The 21215-nt window shown below is 39.1% G+C and overlaps 1 protein-coding gene across 3 annotated transcripts in view; it reads right to left on the reverse strand.

Annotated features, from left to right (window-relative positions):
* LOC136267911 (uncharacterized) overlaps window positions 1-21215 on the reverse strand; it is a 103016-nt gene that overhangs the window by 69745 nt on the left and 12056 nt on the right. For all 3 annotated transcript variants that reach the window (XM_066063107.1, XM_066063117.1, XM_066063097.1), the window contains exon 3: window positions 5006-5302. In XM_066063107.1, coding sequence (XP_065919179.1) covers window positions 5006-5302 — 297 coding nt within the window. The remainder of the gene's footprint in view (window positions 1-5005; window positions 5303-21215) is intronic.

Consider the following 21215-nt stretch of genomic DNA (forward strand, 5'->3'; position numbering starts at 1 on the left):
AATAGTATATCTTTGTTGCAGTATATTAATAAAACAAGAATGGCCTCGGAGAGAGCTGTCCTCATATATTTCGCCGCCAGTGATAGCGTTAGCAATGATGCCATGCCATGATAGACATCTACTAGTACAGGACACATTAAATAAAGTACATATACAAATATGATTATAGCTACAGCAATTCCACTCCAGTCCACTGCTTGAGTTCGTGACGGACAATTCTGGCTCGATCTGGGGTGCAGCCTCCATGGAACAGAGATGCCACACTTAAAGTTTCACTCAGCTTGTCATTCTACTTCTCCTATATACAAAAAGGACAGTACAATTTTAACGAATTAATATAATAAAGCTACATAATTCATTGTTAAAAAATTTTCGTCGCTTGAGGACACAGTTGAAAAGTTTTTAACACGAAAATTTAACTGGTGAAAATTTCTCGCAGCTTATATTTATAGAAATACGGTATCCTCACCATAGTTTATCAACGTTTTGCCGGAACGTGAAAAGCAACAGAAGTATGAACAATGAAATTGAGATGGGTTTTTACCCCACTTGTATTTTCAACATTAAGGGGTGGTATGGGTCGTGCTGCTCAGTGTTGTATTTTACAGAAGACTTGCTCTCCTTGTCTCTCTTCAGAAGGAGTAGTTTTATATAGTTCTGTGATGTCAGGATGGTGGCAAAAGGTGCTGGTAACCCTGGGAATAATAAAAAATCTAAATGATATGTATCCATAGCTCCAAAGTGCTAGAATGGTATAATTAACCAATTCTGCAGTGGAAGCTTTCTCAGGGTAGGGCATCTCCCATTCTTAGTTGAGTCAGACCTGCCCAGCCATCATTGGGGTATACGCACCTTCAAAATTCATCTTATTTCAGCCATGCAGTCTTTGATGATTCCTGTAGAAAAGGGAAAACAGTTTAAATAAATTATCAAGGTCAGCTATAGGCTGGCTTTGGAACTTGCAATTACAAAAAGAAGTGATATCCACACAAAAATAGCCAAGCTGTGAAAAAAGGTGCGACCTTAAAAAGCCTGGGTGAAAAAAGTGGTGAAATCAAAGGTGGCAGCCAGCAAATGGCTGCAATGATGTTAATACTAATAAATTTTAACAATGCACAGCCATTATTAAAATTTATTAGTGCTAACATCATCGCAGCCATTGTAGACCGCCACCTTTGATTTTACAACTTTTTTCACCCAGGCTTTTTAAGGCCGCACCTTTTTTCACAGCTTGGCTGTTTTTGTGTAGATATCAATAATCGTCTGAAAAGTAAAGTATCATTACACTCCGTTGTCAGCTATGTTCAACCCATTACACAGCAGTACGAATCAACAACTGTTGGAAAGCACCTCTGCAATCAAAGTAGCCACTATTAAAAAATACAGACGATTACCGTATGAAGGGAAGCCATCATGTGCTATCACCAAATTGACACTTTTCGCTGTCAGCAAAGATGAATGGAACACAAAGGAGGACACTGGTAAATTCATGAAGAGTGCATTGTACGTACTGCGGTATGTCAAAAGGCACCTCTCAGACCAAAACGACATCAAACAGTGAAAAATCAAGCCCATAGCCTTAGCCGTTATCGAGTTACGCTTGTCTGAAGGAATCATTCAGTCAGTCAGTTACTCATTCAGTAGAAAATTCCATTAAATAATTCTATTTAAATTCTGTAGCAACTTATTGAAAGCATTTCGGGTCGATCTGAAAGCTTGTTTGGGCTTAGTTTTACCTAACCAATACTGCCTCATCGTCATCAGCGAAAATTGAGCCTGGTTTTTGGGTGATTTTTTCGTGGGCCACGCCTACTCTTTTGTGGTCCCTACTATACAGTACTATTGTACTGTACGATTCACGTGAAACCAAAGCAAATCAATGTCAAACTAGCTGTGAAAAGTGGTAATTATTGAGCATCTTCGTACATACTAAGCGCCTCTAAAAATAATTCTCACATTGCTGTTGTTTAAGACATTCAGAGCCTTTTAACAGCTTTTAATACTTCACAACCATCTGCAAAGACCAAAATGGCAGAAATTAACAGTGGGACACTACTATATAAGAGGTTATTGTTAACTGCTTCAAAAATGCAGCAACTAACAAGAGAATCTGGATTTCCCCAACTACCTACAACTTAGCCTGTTTGTGCCCCTCCCCTTTCCAGTTCCTGGATTCATCCCTGAATGCAATACTTAGCATACATGTAATAGTTGTAACACACCCATGAGGTTTGTATCTGATTTGTAAACACAACACCCGAGGATCACAGGCCTGAGGGTGGAGTTGTTTACAAATCAGATACAAACCAAATGGGTGTGTTATAACTGATTTGTTGTATGGGGCGTGCACAGATCAAAGGCGCCCATTTATACCACAGAAGGAACAAGAAAGCAAGGCTAATTTTGGCTACCACCGCGTACAAGGACTCACTAATTACTGTCTTGATGGTTAGTGAATTCATTGTTAACTAGTTTATTCATTGGTAGTGCGTTTGTCATGCACGAGCACGAGGTGTCATCATTGATGCCAATCACTCCAGCCATTGTACCATAGATAGTATTTCAGTATAACTGCTATACAAATAATTTATTGATGCTCTCCCTACTGTCTAGTACTACAATTCCAAAACCAAGCATCACAATAGGCTGAAACTTTGTTGATGATTCCTTGCACACTGTAGATGACGATAATATAAAAAGGAATTCAAACATTGTGCAAACTGGGTAGGGTTTTGCTGAGACAGTCACATATGTATTCAGTCTTATTATTAATAGTCACACAAATTGTAATACTCTAATAATGTAGTCAGAATAACGGTAAAATGAAATACTTTAATATTACAAAATTTAATAGCATTGATTCTAGGGCTGTTGCAGTCCCCCAAAAATCTCAGTTGTTCCCCTAAAATTGTAAGTGACAACTACTGTACATATATATACTCTGTACTTGGGTTAAGCTTATACAATAGTACATAAAACTGTCAAAAATTCCCTAGACTCAATCTCAGACAATGTAACACTTCAAGTTAAATTTGCTTTAAAACTGCACACACAACCTTATAAAATTTCTGAGGGAATATATACAACCATCATGAAAACTGTATATTAGGGATCATGGAGATTTGGGTTTTCCTAGCCAAAAAATTCACCCAAAAACCAGCTTCACAACTCCATCCTGGCACCTTGGCAGTATTGGTTAGGTATAACCAAGCCCAAAAGTGACTTCAGTACGATCCTAAAAGCTTCCAATCAATTGTTGCAAAATAATTATTCAATGGAATTTTCTACTGCCTGCTTGCCCGCAACTCACCCACCTGCCCGCCTGTGCCCACTCGCTTACCCACCCACTTACCCGCCCGCTTACCCACCCGCCTACCTGCCTCAGGCAAGCGTAACCCGATAGCAGCTAAGGCTATGTGCCTGATTTTTTCACTGTTCGATGTTACTTCGTCCCGAGACATGTCTTTTGGCATACCGCAGTACGTACTATGGCCGCATCATAGACTTACCTTTGTCCTCCTTTGTGTCCCATTTCTTTTTGCTGACAGCCCAAGGTGTCCATTCATGGTAGTGCAATGCATGGCTTCCCTACAGTGCAGTACATTTGTAAACGGGAATCTCTCATATTTTCCATGGTGACTGGACTGATTGCAGAGAGGATTCGAACACTGTTTTTCATTTGTAATGCTGTGTAATGGGCTGAACATAGCTGAAAGCGAAGGGTAAAGGCCACAACACTTTCGAGGCAGTAATAGCTAGTCGGGGGCATGCAAATCGTTGTATTTTCGTGGTGACTGCATTGTTGCAGAGGCACTTCTTCTACTATTTTTCGTCAGTAGCGCTGTATAACAGGCTGAACATTTCTGAAAGCAAAGCATAATGGCCACTGTACTTTCGAAGCAGTTTTTGATAGCTGGGGTGTGCGTTTAAACGAAAACATTACTTCTGAGTTCTGGCGTCATTCTTTCTTTTGATGCGGTATGTGTGGGTTCACCAGTCATAATAATGTTACAAAAAAGTAAACAAACAAGTTAAAGGAAAAATTAGGAATTTTAAAGTTCAATTAGGAATCATAGAAAAAAAAGTGGGGAAACAAGGGAGGTCGCCTACACCTACAGATATACTAGTGAACATTTAATCCCTAATTCAGTCTTGTTCTTGTAATAATCTGAATATCAAGAAGTAAATTCACTGGCTTTTACTTGTACAACTTCACTGTAGTACAAACCATATACAGCATTATGATATCTTAACTTTAAATAAAGGCCATTTTGTCAGCACGCAGTTGGTCATGTGGTAGTCACATGATATTATTTCAGTTTATTGTTTATACTTGAACACATGATATAATGGCATTGTACTGTAGATTCTGTTGAGTCTATCTCTGGGGCTAATAATCCTGGTCTATAGCTCCTTAATGTGAGCTGGCTCACTGGAGCTGAGAAACTTCCAAGACCAGTTAACACTGAACTGTGACACCACTTTCACAAACAATGTGCATTATTAAGTATAGCACTTGTCTAGTTAGTCATTGTCAATATTTGTGAGTTCCGGTATCATTAGTAGACTATACATACAGCAGCCTTATGCTTAACTGTGTAGCTAGTAGACAAGTTAGATTACTTTAATTTATTATGGAAAAGCAATATATTAGAATAAATCATTACTTTAGTAATGCACTACTTTTATTGCCGTTACATGTCCCCTGGGCACAACCAGCTGGAGCTGTCTGCCCAGTATAATAATAAAATAAAATTACATATTACCCATTACTTTAAATGCAACACTTTATATACTTTTAAAAGTACAGTAACAGTATTGCAATAAGCATTACCTTTTTAACCCATTACCCCATCTTTGTTTACAATAGACTACATATGTCACTCGTGACTACATGAAATGTACGTTATGTGCATGAAATGTATGTTATGTTCATGAGACCAAAACGCACGAAGATGTTGTAGTAGCAATCACACAACTTAACATTGCATATAATATACCATACCATTTTCAATTCTAAGATTAGTTTTGATGTATTCTGCAGTAGTATTCAAATTATTATTCTTCAATGCTGTTATCAGTTGGTTCCAATTGGCCTTTCTTTGCTCAGCAATCCACTTTTCAAACATCTTAATACAGCATTCATTTACAGTGTGAAAGTCAGACTTTATCTCATTCAGTATGCGCACACTAGTAGAATCATTCAACAATTCAAAACCAATGTCCTGCCACTTTGTAACAAATTCTGTATTATCTTGTCTCATGACACATTTCAATTGAGGTAATGTCGGAGGTTCATCCACTAAATGTGAACAAAGAAAAAGAATTATAAACATTAAAAGGAGATTAAGGCTGAACAAGTAATGAATTCTTATGTAATCAAATGGTACAGTAGTACCGTTTAAGTAGAGATCGCCCCAAAACGTTCACACGCCACCCAACATTCTGCCTCTGAAAATCATCCTAGAGAAATCTTATGTGACAAAAATCACCTTTACAGAATAATACTAGTCCATATAATCTAAACCAAAACAGCCAAGCTGTAAAAAAAGAGTGCAGCCCCCAAGGTGAAAGAAGATGTGAAATCCAAGGTGGCGGCCAAGAAATGGCTGTGATGGTAGGTTAATGGCAAAAAAATTAATTACGACAATTCAGGTGAATTTGTGTAGCCTCCTCCACTAGGATTCGGCACCAAATTCACCTGAATTATTGTAATTAAAATTTTTGCCATTAACCTACCATCACAGCCATTTCTTGGCCGCCACCTTGGATTTCACATCTTTTTTCACCTTGGGGGCCGCACTCTTTTTTTACAGCTTCGCTGTTTTGGTTTAGATATAACATCTTTTTGCATTGCAAACCACAAAGCTGGCCATATGGCTTTGAATCTTCTTTTTAACTTGTAAGGAGTTGTAGAAGAAAGGAAGTAATTGTGTGTATAGTTTTTGTCTGATGAAATATTTGTATATTTAACATTGAATGATGATTATCACATACTGTAGTTAATAATGTGACTTCTTACATAACTGAACTGTAGCTGAAACTCTTATTGTTTGTAGCTGAACTCTTTTCAGGGTGATTTGTTTCTAGCTGAACTCTCTACAGGATGAATTGTTTCTAGCTGAACTCTCTACAGGGTGATTTGTTTGCAGCTGAACTCTCTACATGGTGATTTCTTTGTAGCTGAACTCTCTACAAGGTGACTTGTTCAAGCTGAACTCTCTACAGGGTGGCTGAATTCTCTACAGGGTGATTTGTTTGCAACTAAACTCTCTACAAGATGATTTGTTTCTAGCTGATCTCTCTATAGCGTAACTTGATTGTAGCTGAACTCGGTTTCTTTGTAGCTGATCTCTCTACAGGGTGACTTGTTTCTAGCTGATATCTCTACAGGATGACTTGTTTCTAGCTGATCTCTGGATGACTTGTTTCTAGCTGATCTCTCAACACAGTGACTTGTTTCTAGCTGAACTCTCTATAGGGTTTTCTGTTTGCAATTGAACTCTCTTCAGGATGGTTTCTTTGTAGCTGATCTCTCTACAGGATGACTTGTTTCTAGCTGATCTCTCTACACGGTGACTTGTTTCTAGCTGAACTCTCTATAGGGTTATCTGTTTGTAATTTAACTCTCTACAGGATGGTTTCGTTGTAGCTGCTCTTTCTACGGGGTGACTTGTTTCTAGCTGATCTCTCTACAGGGTGAACTTGTTTCTGGCTGAACTCTCTACAGATGATTTTTTTGCAGCTGAACTCTCTACATGGTGGTTTCTGTGTAGCTGAACTCTCTGCAAGGTGATTTCTTCTAGCTGATCTCTCTACAGGGTGATCCGTAGCTGAACTTTCTACAGAGTGATTTGTTTGCAGCTGAACTCTTTATATGATGGATTCTTTGTATGTACAAGGTTACTTCTTCTAGCTGATCTCTCTATAGGGTAACTTGTTTCTAGCTGAACTATCTACAGGGTGATTTATTTGTAGTTGAACTCTCTACAAGGTGATCCTTCTAGCTGATCTCTCTACAGGATGACTTTTTCTAGCTGAACTCTATACAGGGTGATCTGTTCATAGCTGCACTCTCTACAGGGTGATATGTTTGCAGCTGAACTCTCTACATGGTGGTTTCTTTGTAACTAAAATTTCTATAAGGTGATGTCTTGTACCTGATCTCTCTACTGGATGACTAATTGTTTCTAGCTGATCTCTCTATAGAGTTATAACTTTCTCTGTAGAGTTATAACATGTTTGTATAGCTGAACTCTTTACAGAGTGGTTTCTTTGATTGGTTGCTGAACTCTCCAGCTACACGGTGACTTGCTTGTACTACAGAGTGACTTGTTTGTAGCTAAAGTCTCTACAGAGTGACTTACTTGTAGCTGAACATTGCTTAAAGTAACTTGTTTATAGCTGATCTAGATGAACTCTCTACTGGGTAGCTTTTTTTGTAGCTGAACCCTTTACGCAGTGACTTGTTTGTAGCTGAATTCTCTACAGAGTGACTTGTTGTAGCTGAACTCTCTACAAGGTGACTTGTTTATAGCTGAATTCTCTTCAGTGTGACTTACAATGTTCTGAATCTCTACAGCAACATATTTGCAGCTGAACTCTCTACAGGGTGACTTGCTTGTAGCTGAATTGTCTATAAGATTAACTATTTGGAGCTGAACTCCCTACAGAATAACTTGCAAAAAATAGAATTCTATAAAGGAGTAAGTTATAAACGTAGCTGAATGCTCTATTAGGGTGACTGTTCTATTAGAGTATCTCGATCTCGCATATGCTACACGTAGTTTGCTTTGGAATCATAACTCAGTGGTTTGTAATCCGATTCTTGTGTACTACTACACAGACTTTCTATGATAATTATTCCAGCTACACACCAATTTTTCAGCTCACTGTTCTAAGCGGTTTGCCTGGTAGGCGTGAAAACTAATAGTTTTTTATTCATAAAAATCGATCACGTAATTGTGACACAGGTTGGATTTTGTGTTATATCTCGATGGCCTTTAACCAGATTCCTTACAAACCACAAAAAGGCACTCCTACGATAGTTACTCCATCTACATAGCACTTTTCAGCTCATTCCTTCAAGCGGTTTATCCTGTGGGCATGACAGATCTTCGATTTTATTTTACGCAAATAATCGGTCATAACTTCGTGAATATTCCTCAGATTCCTACCAAACTTGGTACTGAGATTCGCCTTAATGAGCCCTTTAAGTGTGCTAAATTTCAGCCCGATTGGAGCACGCATTCGTGTTTTATGGCGGATTTTGCAAAGTGTGCGAAAAGAAGAAGACAAAAATGAAGAAAAAAACCCTAACTTTGGCCGCTCGTATCTCGGAAATGGCTGGAGTGAGTTTCTTCAAATTTGGAATGTGGACTCCCCTACCTAGCCGGCACTTCTGTAGCAACTTTGGTTTCAATCGGATAAGGAATTACGGAGCTACAAAGGTATGAAAATTGTGTTTACTTTCTTCCTGTAAATATACTCACGGTGTGGCGCGCCGGCTTCTTGAGCCGCACGACACACTACCATGTGTCTTGATACAGCATTAAATGTAACAAAACACAGGCAGCTGGATATAGAATTTTTTTAAATCACCAAAACTCAAAGTTTAGTCTCACTGCCTGTCTGACCACAGTCGCAAGGCTAGAGGCCAAACAAAGCAGGCAAAGGCCACCATTTTAGTTTACGCCACAATAACAAACTCGCCAGTGGGATGTGCCTTTTGGGGTTCCAACAAGTGGAGGCCCTCTGCGCCTTGTCTTCTCTTGATCTTTAATCAGGCTGCTTGTCTTCTTCTTCATCGAATGAAACCATATCAAGGCATTAATTTTGCGTATCAACACTTTCTTTCAGCAGCATGACCGGATCTGCGAAAACCTGACACAATCGTGCAAACCTAAATTTACAGTATAGGTATAAAGCATTGAATACAATGGATGAAATTCTTGTGTATTATTGAAAAATTCCGTAAATTTTGTGAACACTTCTTTATTAGTGAAGAAAGGGCGTAACAATAAAACCTTGGATACTACCTTATTCGCCTGCTAAAGAGGAGTTGGATAATCTTTGTTTCATTGCAGTAGACCCAAGGATACGGAAGTTATGAGCGTTTGTTTACGTCACTTCAAAGCTATCGTACGCAATCAATTTTTCTTCACGAATTTCACCTTTGTCTGCAGTAAAGAAGAGTGACTAAAGGAAACACTGACCCAGTAAATGATTCCCATGTTCATGGTGAACATGATGGTGAAAAGTATAGCTCCGTACCTCAATTCATTGGTAAGTTACAACCGTTTTTGTAGGCGCCTGTAATTTATTTTCCCTATACTTGCTGTACAAATCGATTTTTCTGTTGTTGCTACTTTGTAGGGCTGTAACTCCTAAAGCTATTGGTATATGAGGCTGAAACTTTGCCAGAGGGTACACTTGGCTAAGTAGATTTTAAATATTTAAGGAACAGGAATTTGAAAAATATGCGATTGTGTCAGGCCAGTTTTCACAGATCCAGTCACTCAGTCTTAGATGCCACAAAATTATTTTAGAGCTGAATTTCAGAAGCACCTTAGTCCCAGTGCTACTATTAGACTTAGAGGTATGCTAGTTGTCTGCAGTAGATATCTGCAACTTCACGATTGGGATCCCGTTTGCAATAGGTTTGTGACCCCACCCATCAAATAAATATCTAGATGGACTAATAGCTCTAGAGTATGGATACCACACCTCTTGACATTCTAGCTATTTACTTAACAGTAAAAAAAATGACTTCACCCCTTATTGGTCTAGCTAGCTGCACACCTCTTGGTTGACTCAAGATACTCTATTACAACAGTCACTCTAATATAACAGCCACGTATGATATTCTAATAGAGCAGTCACAAGTTACACTGTAGCTAGCTGCACTACAACAAAACACTAAACAAATTTGTGCTTTTTAAAATTGTTAATTTAAAAATGAAATAGGGATCTATGCAATAAAAAGTAGTGAAACAAGAGATGAATGATGGTATTCAGTGGTGGATCTAGGATTTTTAAAAGAGGGTTTCTGAAAATTGGTATAGCTAAATAAGGCATCTGATGTCAATTCTCAGGAAAATTTTGAGATTTTAAAAGCTCTGAGATCAGATTTTTAGTTAGCAATTACAAATTCAATGCTATCAACTGTATATAGTAACTAAATACTATAGCTAACTATAGGGCAAATATGGTGACTACGAGCTGTAGCTTTGATTGCTCTATTAGAGTAGTTACTTGACTGCTCTATCAGAGTATCTCGATCGTTTTTAATGCAGTGGGAGATGAAAAGTGAAATGTTGCTGAGAGTTTAATAGCTATAAATGGTGTCAGTTAAGTGCAACTGTGTGCATGCTACTGGTATATAGTTGTTTGCTATGACAAATTGTTAGTACAACAATGTTTATGCATTGAAAATGCCACTAAGCAAAAATTTAAAAGGGGGTTTCTGTCGAAACCCCAGAAACCCCTTTGGATCCGCCACTGGTATTACAGTATAGCTATGTGAGAAAATCCCTACTTTTGCAATGCACAAAATAATTGTTATAGCCAATGTGCCAAAGCAGGGACTTTCCTACTGAGCTATGCTGTAATACCATCATCCATCTCTTGTTTCATGTACTGTTTTAGTAGGGATCACATCAAAAGTGACGGGCACCGCCAAAATTGCCGCCTTTAAAAGTCATCCTTGAAACATCTTATGTGACGAAAACCACCTTTATGGAATAATACTAATCCATTTAACTTGAAATACAGTATTAAAAACAAGAACACGCTTTCATGCAGCAGGATATAGAAGTTCTTAAAAATCACCAAAATTTGGTCTGCCTCACTCACCCACTCACTCACTCACTCACTCACTCACTCACTGACCATGGTCACAAGCCTAGAGACCAAACAAAGCAGCACACAGCCACCAAATAACAAACTCACTGGTGGAATGCGCCTTTGGGGGTTCCTCCGTCTGTGCCTTGTCTTTCCTTTTAGCTTCATCAGGTTGGTTGTCTTCTTCTTTAAGCATCGAAACCATATCGAAGCATTAATTTTCCACTTTCCCTGAGCAGCATAGTCTATTTAGATATCACAAAATTGTTGCAGAAGGCGCTTACGCTGCTGAAAGAGGTACTGGACACCCAGTCATAAAGCTAAACATGGTCTAGTGTTGCTGATACAGCAACTAAGTTGTCACTTCGACTTTTGCCAATGCCTGGACTGCGATTGACGAAGGATTTGTTATAGACGGACTAATACTCGACAATTTGTTCCTTCAAACACACTGACTCAGCCACTTGCCAGACGAGATCTGGCTACTAAATCCTTAAGTGGATAGTTTGGCTGACGAGAAGATTTTATTACTTCATCCTGGTACTCAAGACAAAAAGGGCCTGTTCATTTGAACAACTTCCAACCCAGGTGAATAGAACGACCATCCTTCAGACTGAAGGCCTACTCTGATACTATACTAACTACTCGTACTAAGACAGGTCATAGATCTGAGCGCCAATACTACTATGATCAGAAGCAAGTTATGCATGGTACTACAGGCCTATGTACTTCCAATTGTGGCACAGCACGTACTTTAATAAGCCATTCAGGAACTTGATAGCAATAATGTAGTATGTTCACGTTGAGCTGAATCCTCAAAAACATTTAATAACTCATGGATGCAATTACACGCGATCTTGAAATTTGGCTCATTTGTTGTACTGCTTGACCCGCTAAAAATATTTCAAAATATTTTTGTCCAAATGTTTGACATAATATTTACGGCCAACCAAAATTTTTGCAATACATTTCCTATGGGGAAGCCATATAAGTACAGTGTCCATTACAGCCCTTTCCCGAACTTGTAATGGAGCCAAACCGTACGTGTCCGCTGTTGACACCTTTGCTGTTACCAATAATCATCTGGTTGGCTGAAATGTTAATTCTGTTGAGAAAAAACCCACTTTTAATTTTTAGCTGTTTTTCAGGATTCAGCTCAACATGAACATACAGTGAAACCTCACTTAGTGGCCACCTCTTTAATAAGACCACCCCGTTATATTGGCCACCTATAGTAGATCCCAAACATAGCTAAGCAATACTTTATGACCTCATTAATAAAGCCACCTCGTTATTCAGGCCACATTTTTTGGTCCCAGAGCTGGCCCGATTAATGAGGTTTCACTGTACTACTATAGTTTAGGCCACTCCAAGAAAATTCATTGTTTCCCATTTAATTGATCTCAAAACTGCATGCAGGTGGGCGGTTCGTTATTCATTCTTTATTATACTGTAGCTGTGCTGCTAGAAATAGTGCTTGTGTACAAGTGCTACACATTCACGTGATCAATAATAAATAGTATATCAAAAATTTTTGAATTTAAAAATGAAGTAGGGATCTTTACTACAAAAGCCACTGAACCAAGGATTGCTAAGCTACAATTGTGACATTAAATCACAATTAAATAGTGCAACCACTGATCCCTACTGTGGTGAGGTGTCAACATCTACATCTTAGTTTCATTATGACACCTCACCACAGTAGGGATCAGTGGTTGTATTGTTTGATTGTGATTTGATGTCATGATTGTAACTTAACAATCCTTGGTTCAGTGGATTTTGCAGCATAGATCCCTACTTCATTTTTAAATTTCAAAATTTTTGATATACTAGTTTTCATTACACCACACAGCAATCAAGCATTGTTAGCAGTACTGTATAGGCTCTTAGCTATGAATCTTGGGGCAATGTTATTTTGTTGTGTGTTCACAGTATCACAACCAGGCGGACAAAGCGCTTCATCTCGAATCACACTTTCTACTATATTGTATCGCCTTTGTTGCAATGTTAGACAACCCAGGGGCTATTCTAAGCTAGCTCACCTGGCTTACAATCATCATATTAGGGAAGATATACAAAGACTGCCACTTTAATGGCACATAGGCTTTGAACTTTAAAATGCGCTCCAGTGTGGGAAATTTGATCAAGCACTGAAAAGCTCCAACTGTTGGCACCTGATAAAAAAAAACCAAAGCTCCATGTTAAATCCCTTCTTATACCCATGCTATGTGGTGGGATATATGTGGGGATATGATCCAGCAAGTTATCCCCACGGTGGGTAATTTGACTTTCTAGCAGGTCAAATCCCTACTATATCTCCACCCTCCCTGTACTGGGGTGGGAGGGGCTTAACAATGATAGGTGCATAAACCTGAACGACTTCATGTATAAACAATTTAAACAATTCACGACACATTGCCCTTTTAAGATAATAGCGATGGCATAAGGCAGCAGTTATTTCCATATGAATATAATTTGCAGTTGTATGGATTTAATTTGCTAGATAAGCCACTACTTGACCCATAATGATGTACACATCAATTAACTCTCAATACAATTAATTGTGATTTATGAGAAAACCGTTTTAAAACTTTTAATAGAGTAGTCATGCATTTTCAAGTAATTTGGTATTGATATATATATATCTAATCAAAAAAAGGTGCGGCCCCCAAAAAGGCCATGGTGAAAAAAGATGTGAAATCCAAGGTGGCGGCCAAGAAATGGCTGTGATGGTAGGTTAATGGAAAAAAGTTTAATTACGACAATTCAGGTGAATTTGCGTTGCCTCCTCCACTAGGATTCGGCACCAAATCCACCTGAATTGTCGTAATTAAATTTTTTGCCATTAACCTACCATCACAGCCATTTCTTGGCTGCCACCTTGGATTTCACATCTTTTTTCACCATGGCTTTTTTGGGGGCCGCACCTTTTTTTACAGTTTGGCTGTTTTTGATTAGATATCACTTCTTTTTGTATTTGTATATTGCAAAGCCGGCCTATGGCTAGCTTTGGGGCTTTTTTAACCCATCTGTTTTTTTATTTACCACAGGAAGAAGAAAAGAACTTAAAGATGATTTTTAATACTTCAACTATTTTTGATTCTATTACATAGTAATTATAAAAATTATATACATATATTTAATAAATGCCAATTATTCCCCACAGGATAATTTCTTTGCACCTGATCTCTCTACTGGGTGACTTGAAATGTACAGGATGGTTTCTTTGTAGCTGACCTCTCTACAAGGTGACTTGTTTCTAGTTCATCTCTCTATAAAGTGGTTTGTTTGTAGCTGAACTCTCTGCAAGGTAATTTGATTGTAGCCGAGTTTTCTACATGCTTCTTTGTAGCTAATCTCAATATAGGGTAACTTGTTTGTAGCTGAACTTTCTACAGAGTGGGTTCTTTGGAGCTGAACTCTCTACAAGGTGACTTGTTTTAGCTTATCTCTCTACAAGATGACTTCCTCTAGCTGATCTCTCTACAATGTGACTTGTATCTAGCTGAACTATCTACAGGATGATCTGTTTGTAACTGAAATCTCTACAGGGTGACTTGTTTCTAGCTGATCTCTCTATAGAGTAACATGTTTCTAGCTGAACTCTCTACAGAGTGTGTTCTTTGTAGCTGAACTCTCTACAAGGTGACTTCTTCTAGCTGATCTCTCTAGAGGGTGACCTGATCTCTCTGTACGGTGACTTTTATCTAGCTGAACACTCTACAGGGTGATTTGTTTGTAGCTGAACTCTCTACGATAGTTTCTTTGTAGCTGAACTCTCTACAAGGTGACTTGCTTCTAGCTGATCTCTCTAGACGGTGACTTCTTCTAGCTGATCTCTCTACAGGGTGACTTGTATAGCTGAACTATCTATAGGTGATCTGTTCATAGATGAACTCTCTACAGGGTGATTTGTTTGTAGCTGAACTCTCTACAGGATAGTTTCTTTGTAGCTGAACTCTCTACAAAGTGACTTGCTTCTAGCTGATCTCTCTAGACGGTGACTTCTTCTAGCTGATCTCTCTACAGGGTGACTTGTATAGCTGAACTATCTACAGGGTGATCTATTCATAGCTGAACTCTCTACAGGTGATTTGTTTGTAGCTGAACTCTCTACAGGATGGTATCTTTGTAGCTGGTCTCTACAAGGTGACTTCTGCTACTACAGGGTGACTTGTATCTATAGCTGAACTATCTACAGGATGATCTGTTTGTAGCTGAAATCAGCGTTGAAACTGGGTCAGGTCATCCGGGTCACATTTTCTCCGGGTCATCCGGGTCTGACCCGGATTGGATCACGTGAGAAACGAAATTGTTCGTTTGACGATGTGGAAACTTATAAACGCTATAGCGTAGCTCTTTCGTGAGCCACGCCCACATATCGCATTACCAACATACGTAAGGGTAGTTATTGTCAGTAGGTGAAGACCTTTTCTTTTTTTTTTGGTCTTCAACCTACAGCTAGGCTGAAGTTGCAATATTTACTCAACACGAATCGAACGCTCAAAATGTAGACTCGTTTGCTCGCTCGAGACTAGCCGAAACACATCTCGGCTTTAATTAATCCGGGTCAATCCGGGTCACATCGGGTCAAATCCGGGTAAGTGGGTCAAATCCGGGTAAGTGGGTCATCCGGGTCAGCAGTAGTGACCCGGTTTCAACGTTGGCTGAAATCTCTACAGAGTGATTTGTTTGTAGCTGAATTCTCTACAGGATGACTTGTTTCTAGCTGATCTGTCTATAGGGTCACTTGTTTCTAGCTGAACTCTCTGTTCTTTGTAGCTGAACTCTCTACAAGGTGACTTCTTCTAGCTGACCTCTCTATAGGGTGACCTGATCTCTCTGCAGGGTGACTTTTATCTTGCTGAGCTCTCTACAGGGTGATTTGTTTGTATCAAAACTATCTACAGGGTGATTTTTTTATACCTGAACTTTCCACAGGGTGATTTGGTTGTAGCTGGTGGTAAATTCATTAATAGGGGTGTCTCTTGTTGGAGGCCAAGAAATCCTTTGTAAAGTTGGTGGATCCAGAATTGAGTGAATTGCCTGCTGCTCAGTTTGACTCCTTGTTGCCATAGGAACAAAAGTGCTTTGAAAATGATCAGTGGAAGGATTGCCATCATGTTGCACAGGGTCCTGCTCTTGATTTGACGGTGCAGTTACAAAATGATTACTGATGTCGCTGTCATCTAATAACTGCAATAGTATGTGATGATCAATGGTGACATCGGAGTAATACATATTGTGCTCAATCAGCCAAAGCAGTGCCCTAAGGATAACTGATCGACAGATTTTGAAGTCCCTGTGAGAGGTAGCTGATCCCTCTCTCCTGACAATAACAAGATCTAGGGTAGCTGGACATCTTGGCAAGCTGTTGATAAAGGATGTGACCACTATAACCATATTGACCATAGGGAAGACGACACACTGACATGATTGGCAGAACCCGTGAAATCAGCATTTCTTCACCCTGAGATAGCTCCTACGTATGGAGTAAAACAAAATGTGCATATTATATATGACATACATGGACACCATTAAACTGCTGCTTATTGTGATTCTATAAAACAGTGATGTGTGCCATGTAAGGTATAATATGACTCCACACAATATATATGACTAAACAATTTTAAACTTACAGTGAGCTCAGGTGGGATTGGTCCAGGGTCCATATTGTTGGCAGCAGAGTACAGCTTGGGTAGGAAAAAAATCATTATGGCAGCAATTGCATGCACCTGCATAATCATTGGTGCTAAAATCATGACGCTCTAAACATATGGAATATAGTTGGCTCTGCAATGTGGCTAGCTTTCCATGAAATTCTTGCTGCATTCTCCTTATAACATCGTGGTCATCAATAGAAAGATTAATATTAGAGCTGTTACCATTTCGTGAAGTAGAAATGTAGCTTGTTGTCTTTCTCTACGAGTTTGATTCACAACATGTCTGTCTTCGGTGGTTAAGCTTGCACGCCTATTTCTGTCATATGCATTCCGTCTAGCCCGCCTGTCAGTGTGATAAGGTTCTATTAGTACTACAAGTACAGCTAGTTAGCTCAGTACCTGGTCTCTCTTTCTTCAGGCGTTTCTCGTAGTCTGTCGCGCTTTCTCCTTCTAGCCAACCTTTTTTCTCGTTCAGCCATCAAACCACGTACTAAGCCATGTGGAGTAAAAGTACACCGCTCATGAAATTTTCGTGAAGCAGCATGGAGCAACCCGTTTTCTTTCAGTATATTTTCGTGAACGCGGCGTACGTACCATTCACTAACAGTGTGGGGCAATCCGTTTTCGTTCGGTAAATTTTCGTGAACGTGACGTACGTACCATTCACTAACAGTGTGGGGCAGTCCGTTTTCGTTCGGTAAATTTCCATGAACGCGACGTACGTACCATTCCTTGACTATACTAAGGCTCACTCAAGCTCACCACAAACAGGATTTCAACAATACAGGTAAGTACTGTATCAAGACACACAATAGTGTGACATGCGGCCCAAGAAGCCGGCACGCCACACCATGGGTATATTGACAGGAAGAAAGAAAACGTCATTTTCACACCTTTGTATCTCGGTGCAACCTTATCCATTTGGAACCACATTTGCTGCAGACTTGCCCGCCAGCTAGGGGAGTCCACATTCCAAATTTGAAAGAAATCGCTCAATCCATTTCCGAGATACGAGCAGCCACAAGTTTTGGATTTTTTATTTTATTTTTTTTTTCTTATTCTCGTGTTTTCGCACACTTGCAAAAATTGCTATAAACGCGTTCTCCGATCGCCTTGAAATTTGGCACACAGAAAGGGAGTCCAAAGGTGAATCATAGTATCACATTTGGTGTAAATCGGATGAACGGTTAAGGATTTATAATCAATTATTCTCGTAAAACAAGATCGATTTGTTGTCACGCCTACAGGGTAAACCGCTCCATGAAATAAGTTGAAATTCGTTTTGTGGATATAGATAAACCATTGTAGGAGTGCCTTTTGGTGGTTTGAAAGCAATCGAAATAAAGATCATGGAGATAAGACACAAAACTGAAGGTGTGTAACAATTGCGCGTCGAGATTCCGTGAATAAAAATAACAATAATTTTCACGCCTACCAGGCAAACCGCTTAGAGCAGTGAGCTGAAAATGGGTATATAGCTGGAATAGTCATCGTAGACAGTACTTGCAGTAGTACAGAACAATCGGTTTACAAACCACTGACTTATAATTCCAAAGTCAACTCCGTGTAGCAAATGCGAGATCAAGATACTCTAATAGAACAGTCACCCTAATAGAGCATTCACCTAGTTCATGACTTACTCCATTATAGATTTCTATTACATTGCAAGTTATGCTGTAGGGAGTTCAGCAGCAACCAGTTAATATTGTAGACAGTTTAGCTACAAGCAAGTCACCCTGTAGAGAGTTCAGCAACAAATATATCACTGTATAATATTGCACACTGAAGAGAGTTCACTATCAACAAGTTATGCACCCTGTAGAGAGTTCAGCTACAAACAATTCACTCTGTAGAAATCCTGCTACAAACAAGTCTTCCTACAGAGAGTTTAACAACCAAAATCCACCATGTAAAGAGTTCAGCTTTACTAACAAGTTACTCTGTAGAGAGATGAAGTCACCTTGTAGAGAGTTCAGCTATAAAGAAACCACCATGTAGAGAGTTCACCTGCAAACAGATCACCTGTAGAAAGTTCAGCTAGAAACAAATCACCTTGTAGAGAGATCAGCTAGAAGAGATCACCTTGTAGAGAGTTCAACTATAAACAAGTCACCCTGTAGAGAGATCAGCTACAAAGAAACCATCCTGTAGAGAGTTCAGCTACGTACAAACAAGTTACCCTATAGAGAGATCAGCTAGAAACGAATGGTCTTATAGATACTGTAGTTCAGCTACAAACAAATCACCCTGTAGAGAGTTCAATTACAAACAGATAACCCTATAGAGAGTTCAGCTAGAAATAAGTCACCCTGTAGAGAGATCAGCCAGAAACAAGTCATCCAGAGATCAGCTAGAAACAAGCCACCCTGTAGAGAGATCAGCTAGAAGAAATTACCTTGTAGAGAGTTCAGCTACAAAGAAACCATCATGTAGAGAGTTCAGCTGCAAACAAATCACCCTGTAGAGAGTTCAGCTATGAACATATCACAATGTAGAGTTCAGCTACAAACAAGTCACCCTGCAGAGAGATCAGCTAGAAATAAGTCATCCTGTAGAGAGTTCAGCTACAAAGAAACTATCATATAGAGAGTTCAGCTGCAAACAAATCACCCTGTAGAGAATTCAGCTATGAACAGATCACCTTGTTGAGAGTTCAGCTACAAACAATTCACCCTGTAGAGAGATTAGCTAGAGTAAGTTACCTTGTAGAGAGTTCAGCTACAAAGAAACTATCATATAGAGAGTTCAGCTGCAAACAAATCACCCTGTAGATAGTTCAGCTACGAACAGATCACCTTGTTGAGAGTTCAGCTACAAACAATTCACCCTGTAGAGAGATTAGCTAGAATAAGTTACCTTGTAGAGATTTCATCTACAAAGAAACCATTATGTAGAGAGTTCAGCTGAAAACAAATCATCCTGTAGAGAATTCAGCTACGAAAAGATCACCGTGTAGAGATAAGCAGTCACCTTGTAGAGAGTTCAGCTACAAAGAAACCACCATGTAGAGAGTTCAGCTGCAAACAAATCACCCTGTAGAAAATTCAGCTACAAATAAATCATCCTGTAGAAAGATCAGCTAGAAGAAGTTACCTTGTAGAAAGATCAGCTACAAAGAAAACCATCATGTAGAAAGTTCGACTACAAACAAGTCACCCTGTAGAGAGATCAGCTAAAAGAAGTTACCTTGTAGAGAGTTCAGCTACAAAGAAACCACCATGTAGAGAGTTCAGCTACAAACAAATCACCCTGTAGAAAGATCAGCTAGAAGAAGTTACCTTGTAGAGAGTTCAGCTACAAAGAAACCATCATGTAGAAAGTTCAATTACAAACAAGTCACCCTGTAGAGAGATGAGCTAGAAGAAGTTACCTTGCAGAGAGTTCAGCTACAAAGAAACCATCATGTAGAGAGCTCAGCTGCAAACAAATCACCCTGTAGAGAGTTCAGCTACAAAAGATCGCCGTGTAAAGAGTTCAACTAGAAGAAGTCACCTTGTAGAGAGTTCAGTTGCAAACAAATCACCCTGTAGGGAATTCAGCTACAAACAAATCACCCTGTAGAGAGATCAGCTACAAACAAGTCACCCTGTAGAGATATCAGCTAGATACAAGTTACCCTATAGGGATCAGCTACAAACAAATCACCCTGTAGAAATATGTGTTGGAAACAAATCACCATGTAGAGAATTCAGCTAGAAACAAGTCACTCTGAAAAGAGTTCAGCTACAAACAATGGGAGTTTCAGCTACAGTTCAGTTATGTATAAGAAGTCACCTTATTACCTACAATATGTGACTATCTTTCATTGTTAAACATACAAATATTTTTAATCAGACAAAAAGCTGTACACAAAATTTCTTCCTTTGTTCAACAATTCCTGCAGAAAAGAAAGAAAAAAAAAAACAAGTTAGAAGGAAGCACCAAAGCCAGATAATGGCCGGCTTTGTGGCTTGCAATACAAAAAGAAGTGATATCTAAACCAAAACAGCCAAGCCGTAAAAAAAGAGTGCGGCCTCCAAAAAGGCCAGGATGAAAAAAGGTGTGAAATCCAAGGTGGCGGCCAAGAAATGGCTGTGATGGTAGGTTAATGGCAAAAATTTTAATTACGACAATTCAGATGAATTTGGTGCCAAATCCTAGTGGAGGAGGCAACGCAGATTCACCTGAATTGTCGTAATTAAATTTTTGTCATTAACCTACCATCACAGCCATTTCTTGGCCGCCACCTTGGATTTTATATCTTTTTTCATCCTGGCCTTTTTGGGGGCCGCACTCTTTTTTACAGCTTGGCTGTTTTGGTTTAGATTGTATATTGCCTTTAAAAATATTGCTGTATTGCAATATTTTGGATTAGGACTTTAAACTACTAAAGTGATGTTACACTTATGAAAATAACTCATGGCTATAAGCTGGGATACAACAGACAGCATCAGTACCATGAGGTGCACACCCACAAAGAGATATCAAATACAGTAGACTTTGTAACACAATACAAGTAGATAGAATTCTAGGGATACAGGAATAGGACAGGAATGAAAAGCAGGAATGAGGAAGAGCAATGGAAAATGTCTGATAAAGGTCACCGTGTCAATACAGGTTGGATTTTGCAGCACTGATGAATCCTTCCACTACAACATTCAAAATATCTAGCAATCACTTGTATTAAAATACTGTAATAGAGCAGTCAAGAATGTTTGGTTAACTATCTCC

This window comes from Dysidea avara, chromosome 1 (assembly GCF_963678975.1).
Source record: "Dysidea avara chromosome 1, odDysAvar1.4, whole genome shotgun sequence".
In the NCBI taxonomy this organism is placed as follows: domain Eukaryota; kingdom Metazoa; phylum Porifera; class Demospongiae; order Dictyoceratida; family Dysideidae; genus Dysidea; species Dysidea avara.